The sequence below is a fragment of the Sinocyclocheilus anshuiensis genome, unplaced genomic scaffold (assembly GCF_001515605.1).
Source record: "Sinocyclocheilus anshuiensis isolate Anshui unplaced genomic scaffold, SAMN03320099.WGS_v1.1 scaffold2041, whole genome shotgun sequence".
Classification (NCBI taxonomy): domain Eukaryota; kingdom Metazoa; phylum Chordata; class Actinopteri; order Cypriniformes; family Cyprinidae; genus Sinocyclocheilus; species Sinocyclocheilus anshuiensis.
Genome location: NW_015541069.1, coordinates 758,722 through 766,476, shown reverse-complemented (window position 1 = coordinate 766,476; position 7,755 = coordinate 758,722). Strand labels below are relative to the sequence as shown.

The following is a 7,755-nucleotide window of genomic DNA, read 5'->3' as shown; positions in this document are numbered from 1 at the left end:
TATCAAACACTCCAACGCAGCTCCATTCTTCGCGAAAGATGGATAAAAAGGCGCACAGCAAACAAAAACCTCGAAAAATAATATGCGACCCGCCAAATGCTGGCCGAATCACAGAGATGCCGATTCGCACGGGACTAATATTATCACAGGACCTCGGTGTTCGGCGAAATATGGTAGGTCTTTTGCGGGGGAATTTTTACTTTACAAATTACAGACATGGCCGATTCGCACGGGATTAAGATCACAGACAACCTCCGCAATTATTACAAATGACTGGAGGTCACCAGGTAATACTAATCCCGTGAGAATAGGGCTTTAGGCTATGTTCTCACAGTTTGTCTGACCATAGACTGGGACTTTTTCCGGTGGACCAGTTGACTTGTACAGTGTAGTGAGAAATCGGGTCTCCATTAGGACCTAAAGTGGTCCCATTGGCTCAGAGAACTTTTAATAGTTGCTCTCTTTAGTGCCTGATTACAATCCCTACAAAATCATGTTATGATATATGTAGTTTGAACTATGTTATAATGACCATTTAATGTCTAAGTAAGCTTACGTACTAGCATAGAATAACAATACCTGATTAGTCTGATAACTTAGCTTATACATCACTCATTTGCGCTTATACTATATGTAATTGCAATAATTTTTAATGTAATTATGTGATAAATATCCAGATATTTCATATTAATGATCACAATGTAATTATGTTCAATTATTTGTTTGTTATTAATAATATTATCATTATTTATTAAAAGTTTTTCAAGTGAAATAATTACATTATGTGCAATTTGTTTTATGATGAACCATATAGTAGTAAGCAGTCATATACATATTTCAAATGAATGTTGTTTGTGTGTAGTTAGTTAAACTAATAATTGATAGTCGATGAAGACCCGATTTTAAGGTGGGTCCCAAGTTTTCAAAACACTGGCTTTCAAAACAAAAAGTTTATGAGATATAAATATACAAAGATTTATGTGGAGAAAAATTTCAACTAGGCCAGCCCATTTAAGCTTTGAATCCTGAAGTACTGCCCTCAGATACCCACTCCACTTATCTATTTCACATTCACAACAGTTTTATGGGATTGCTCCCTCTCTGAGTTCTGCCCGGCATCTCATTGAAAATGATTTGTGTCCTAGCAGGGAACTAATTTCCCAGCAGCCTTCTGCGTTGTACTTCCTTCTCTGCCGCCAGACGTCCAATCCCATTTCTCCTGCTATCTGCCTGAACACACATCTCCTCACTGACTAGAAGCCGAACATGTTATTTTAAGAGCACCGCAGAGTACATTTCAAGTTAACCAAGACAGTAAAATCATAACACAAACGCTTTTGGTTTCGATGAGTCTGCATAGGTCCGGTGCTCTGTTTTAGTTCTAGTCCACCCCACCCTCTCGGTCCATCACACTTTAAAACACTTAGCTTGTATCTGCTCCAGGCATTGTGGAGTGAGACAGTGAGAAGAGTGATGAGAAAGTGATTGGATGATTCCACTCTGCACCACTCATCCCATCTGTTAGAAGAGTTTGTTGAGTAAGGAGAGAGAGGGATGCACATGCTGGCTAATATTTAATTATTCAAAGTGTCGTTGCAGGAAAGCATGGCTACTCCAACAACAGAACCATCCCATTTCCCAGCATCCCTAGAGAGGTGCAGAGACTGCACAATTTGCGAGTAGCGCGTACTGATTATGGCTTGTGGAGGTGCTTGTCAGTTAACCGCATTCATCTATGTGCATTTGTGTAGCTTCCACATTTCTCAAAATGCAGGGATGGGGGTGGGCTTCAGTGTATTTTTGCATGTTAGAATCTACATATTTAGTGAGCTTGTGTGGGAAGGCATCATTAGCTGGGAATTAAGTTACAGACAAGGAGAGTGAAACAGGTTTGGTGCTATTTTTCATTTGTACATGGTAGTTGGTTTACACCCCCAGCGTATGCGAGTAATTAGGCTGCATTAGTTGTGTTCTCGCTGTGCCACACAGGAGGAGAAAACTGTGTAAATCTTTCCCATGGTTAAGAGTTAGAGTGATGCATTTGATAATGGAATCTGGCAGCTCTTCGACTGCATTAATGATTTGTATAAATCATCTATGCTGATTGTAAGGGCCATCGGGAGTGCACATGCATCCTTTTTAAAAAAAAATTCAAAATTTTGGAAGCCATTTTTAGTGGCATAACCACTCACACACAGACATCAGCCGACTGAACAACAATAACAGCCTCCAGCCATACTCCCAACACACTCTCATAGTCAAGCCCAGTCAAGAAGAGGTTCAGCCAGGCAGCCAGTCTGCGCCCCTTCCTACCAGTTCCAAGCGACGTCTCTCAGTAGAACGCAGCCTTTCTTCTGAGGACCGGCATCATCAAAGGCGTGGAGAGAGCTCTTTGAAGCCAGCACGCGTCTACACCATTACTAGGGAGCGAGATATGCTTGGGAGCCAGGGAAGCAAGGAGAGCCTGGAGCTAGAAGTGCTGAAGAGGACCACAGACCCGCCCAGAACCAACGCTTCCTCCAATTTACGTGGCAGCCATCATCGAGGAAGCCACGAACGTGGAAACAATGGCCCTACCCACCAGCATCACTACAGCCATCCGCCTCTGACACAACCTTTGCAGAGCTCAGGGAGCGTCCATAACATCAGGGACTGGGGCTCGAGACGGAGCAGGTCAAGGGAGGATTGCATGCCGGATTGTGTAGACTGCATTCGGCCACACTGCCAGAGCCAGCGCTCTCTAGACCTTGAGACGTCACCTCATGGTGGTGGCAAACAGCACAAGAAGCTGGAGAGGATGTACAGTGAGGACCATGTGTCCTCAGAGGATCGAGGTAAGAAGAACATCACCATCACTGAATGATGGTGTATTGGTTTATTCATTGTGAGATTTACACTGTACCTGCTACCTTTGCTTATGCTAACTTTTTTGTTTGCAGAGGATCATACGAACAGCTGGTTCCCTAAAGAGAACATGTTCAGCTTCCAGACTGCAACCACCACCATGCAAGCGTGAGTAAACATGGGAATTCATTGCATCAAACCTCTCCTTCTGCTTCCTCTTGAGTAGGGTTGGTCTATGAAACAAACGTGTAATTTAACTATCCTGACTCATGTATGTGGAGGTATTCTTTCTTTCTTTCTTTCATCCATGTTTCCATTCCTTTTTCTTTTTTGCCGCCGCCTTTTCCTGATTCTCTTTTTCCCTTCTTCATATTCCTCTGTCTCTGGCTTTTGTTTCTTCCTTTCTTTTTATTTCAATTTCTGTTCTTGTCTTTTCATCCTTCTCTTTCCGTTTCTGTTTCCCTTCCTCTTTCTATTTGCTTTCTTTGTTTTCATCCTTTTCCGCTTTCTTTTTCCCTTTTTATTCCATTTCCTCTATCTCTTCCTCCTTTTCTTTCCATTTCTTTTTCTCTTTCTCTTTGCCTTCATCATTCTATTTTCCCCTTCTACTCGCCCTTTCTCTTCTTTTGTCTCTTCCCTTTCCCCTTCCTCTTTCTTCTTATCCCCTTCCTGTTTTCCATGTTCTTTCCATTCCTGTTTCCCCTCCTGCTTCTCTGTGCCTTCTTTGTTCTCTTTCTTTCTTCTACCGTCCTTCGGATGAGACGTTAAACCGAGGTCCTGACTCTCTGTGGTCATTAAAAATCCCAGGATGTCTTTCGAAAAGAGTAGAGGTGGGTTTCTTGCCATGCTGCGGACGCAAGCTTCAGACGAAGAAGTGAATGATGTGTGCTCCCGGCGCCTATTTATTCTACTGGTGGTGGATGAGGAGATACCCCCTGACAATGTAAAGCGCTTTGAGTGCCTAGAAAAGCGCTATATAAATGTAATGAATTAAATTCTATTCTTTCTTTTCCATCCTGTCTTCCTTTTTTTCTTTTTCCTCTTTCTTTTTCTTTCTCTTGGTCTTCACTCCCTTTTCAGTCGAGTGAATTTAGTCTCCATTATTCTCTGTGCTCAGATGCTCTCGCTCAGCCTGAATGCTTAATTATCACCTGTCGGGCAGAAGTCTTAATCACAGAGCCCACTGGCTGAGCCCCCCCACTGGGGTGCAGTCCACCTCCCTCCAGCCGACATGCTTGTTGTCTCCCCCTCAACCTCACTATGCCCTCCTACCTCCCCTTACGAAAAAGAAGTTCATTCAAGTGTGCTATTAGTATACTTCTTTTAAACTAAAAAAGAGGAAAGTATACTTTTAGTCTACTTTTTATGTACTTTTAAGTATACTTGACTTATAGCCTACTTAGAAAAAGTCTAAATATATTTGAGCTATACTTGTGCTCCTAGAATTCGTGTTTTCATTGTTATAATTATACTTAAAAATATACTTGAACTTTACTTAAGTATACTTAATAAAATAAACTTGAAGTATACTACTTTTTGGTAAGGGTCATCATCTGGTGTCAGTCCTCCTTGCCTTTCCCCTCCCACTTTATGCCTCTCTGTCTGTGAATACTTTGCTATCTCTGCAGCTACTTTCTCTTCTGACTTATTCATTTGCTTTTTTGCTTTTTCTAATCGACACTTTCACTTCAGAATCCTTTCAATTTGTGTGAAATGTCAGTGTTTTCTCCCATGGTTGGCTGTAGAACTGCCACTTTTTGTGATAATTGACTGTAATAGGTAGTGATAAAGCACTTGGTGATCCATCCTTTTATAAGACCTGATCCGGTGTTTATATTTGAAAAACGCTCTCTGTTTCCTGTGTACCTTACCTTTTTACTTGCTTTTCAATTTTCATGTGTTTTCTTGTGATGGTTAAAGCACCTGCTCTCTCTTTCCTTTTTTTTAATCTTTTTTATTATGCATTTTTTTCCTTGGCTCCAAAGAATATCGTGAGTATTTCTTTCTCATTAGCCCACTGTTTTAAAAAGTCAACGCTTCTCTCCATCCCCACCCTCTGCTCCACTGTGCTGCTGCCTCTCCTGACCTGTGTTAACTCTCACTCCACCAGCATTAGACAGAGTGTTTGAAGTTATGAAGGAACTATGTCTCACACAGCACACATACTGCTCAAAATACCAGTTGTGAGTCACTCAGTTCAGTATCGCTAATCACATTTCAACTGCCTGTTTGTGGTACTATATGGTGGCATGACCTTTGAAGTTTTCTGGATTTTAACCACAAATTAGTTACTAAAGCTCCTTTTCAAAATCTAGTGAAATGCTTTGCTGTCCATTGCTGACATCCTCAATCCAATTACCATTTATGTGGTAATGCCACATAAATAGCACTCAAAGCTCACAAGAGACTCAACTCCTGCCAAAATGTTTTTTTTAATTTTTAATTAAAAGGACAGGAATCAAACAGCAGTATGTTGATGCTTTTGCTCAAGTACAGGTGAACCTGACTAAGATTGAATTCAAAATACCATACTAGCATACTACACCTTTCTCGTTTATTGTAAATGTCTTTAAAGAAACTAATGCACACACACACACACACACACACAAAAACACACGAAAGGACCATAACATAAAACATTTTCATGCATGCTGATAAGCTACAAAAATGCTACTGTAGTGTCTAAATCACCTGGAGCACACAAATAAAAATAAAGTAAAATACATTTTTAATTAGATAAAATAATATAATTGTCAAGTTTTGATATTGAATAAACTATAGTGAAAATCTCCATTCACAAGGCTGCCTTAAACTGTATTTTAAAAACAAGGGGTAAGAGAGCATAGGAATGTACCTACCTACCTTTAGGAATAGCCTTTGTGTTGGGAGTCTGCCTACGATTTCCTAAAATAAGAACTAGGTAGACAGTTGACTAGATTTTTGGAACAGAGCTTGTGTTTTGACTATAATGCAAGGTATATTAAAAAAAATGACAAAATGGTGAACTGGCCGTTAAGGAGGAATATGGTGTTTGCTGCCATCACTGTGTTTAATATTGCACACGGAATATATAAATTTAGCCTGAGTATACCCTAGAAAAGTCACTCATCTCAAGATTTGCGCGCAGTGTTCCAAGACCGTCGCCAATCTGTCAAGGCTCTGAAGGATTTCAGGATGTAGTCACATAGACACATCCACATGCAATTACGTGCACACACACACTGTTAGAACGTAGCTTCTGGGCTGTCATTAACCTCATCTACTGAGGACAGGGTTTGATTTAACATCAGCTGTAATGATGGTCACCCTATGAATAACAATCGATGCACAGCAGATATGATAACCACTCCCACAAAGATGTTACATTTTCCTGTGAATTTATCCTCTGTGCTGGTTGGTGACTGAGTGTCTGTTGCACTTGACTTCGCTGTGGTCGTAGTGTTTAGTGTGTGTACATGCCTGTAGTGTCCCGTTGACCTGTGGGTGGTGATCACCTGTTGTGGTTTGAACCTTCCTTGCCACTCTAGATTTTTCCTCTTGCACTGCTCCCATTTGCACATACACCTACACCCACACCCTGTAACATTGTGACCGGTCCCAGCAGGGCTTTCCGTGGAATTGCAGAGAGAAAGAGGAGGAAAAGAGAGCAAGAGGCCACCGCACTGATGGAGAGGTACTGTCTACTGCCCCTAATGTCCTATGTCACAGCCCTTCCCTCAACACACACACACATAGAATGAGACAGTGGAGAGATGGTGTTTGTGTTTTGTGTTGTCCTGTGTTACTGTAGTATTATTGTGTGTGTATATCCCCTCAGTTCTTGAAAGTCCACACTCCAATCCTGCACACTACACATGAGGATCTACTTTTGGCACACTTCCCTGTGGAGTCGTGATGCTAGGCTTACCAAGCAGAATGCCAGAAGCAGTTTATTGATCTAAACCCAGGGATTTCTATAGAAGCCGGTTTCCACTTCAGAGTAAACAATAAAAGGGGTTATTGTGAGATAAAGTTTAAAATAAGAAACAAAGTCACAATTGTTAGATATACACTACCGTTCAAAATGCTGGGGTCAGTAAGACTTTTTTTTTTTTTTGAAAGAAATTAATACTTTTATTCAGGATGCTTTAAATCGGTTTTGTTAAATCTAACAATAATTTCAAATAAATTAAATATTTTAAACTTACCATTCATCAAAGAATCCTGGAAAAATGTGTCAGTTTCCATAAAAATATTAAGCAGTACCGCTGTTTTCAACAGTAAAAAGATGTCTTTTGAGCACCATTTCAGCATATTAGCATATTTTGTGCCTGACTGAAGACTGGAATAGATTCTGAAAATGTTGCTTTGGGATCACAGGAATAAATTATACTTTAACATACGTATATTAAAATAGAAAATAGTTATTTTTAAATTGTATTCAAAATTAAATTAAGTTGTATTTTGCAATATTACTGTTTTTACTCAAATAACTGCAGCTTTGGTAAGCAGACTTCTTTCTAAATCATTAAACATTCAGACCCCAACCTTGTAAATGGTAGCATGTAGTCGCAATTACAAGAAATTAAGTTGCACTTATAAAACAATGAGTTTTTTTTTGTTTTACTCTGAAGCAGAAATAAGCTTTTTTTTTTAGATCTCAACTAAGGGTTGGTGGAGAAAATAAACACATTTTCTCATCATTTGAAACTGTTATTCAATTTCTAAGTTTCGGACTAAAAATATGCTACTCATATTATGTCATAACATTAGCTAATGTTCTTTTTTTGTTCATTTTTCAAATAAATGCGTTACCACAAAACATGTTTTATGCTGGGTAGGCTGATAGTCTGGATCAGATATGACATGTTTGTTTTTCTATCATGGTGGGTACTTTTTTTTTACAGATCTATTGATATTTCTAAATCCTAA

At 39.7% G+C, this 7,755-nt stretch overlaps 1 protein-coding gene across 1 annotated transcript in view; it reads left to right on the top strand.

Annotated features, from left to right (window-relative positions):
- LOC107690691 (NMDA receptor synaptonuclear signaling and neuronal migration factor-like) overlaps nt 1–7,755 on the top strand; it is a 38,452-nt gene that overhangs the window by 9,303 nt on the left and 21,394 nt on the right. The window contains exons 2-5 of the mRNA XM_016489083.1: nt 2,177–2,834; nt 2,940–3,012; nt 4,830–4,835; nt 6,449–6,517. Of these exons, the coding sequence (XP_016344569.1) occupies nt 2,177–2,834; nt 2,940–3,012; nt 4,830–4,835; nt 6,449–6,517 (806 nt within the window). The remainder of the gene's footprint in view (nt 1–2,176; nt 2,835–2,939; nt 3,013–4,829; nt 4,836–6,448; nt 6,518–7,755) is intronic.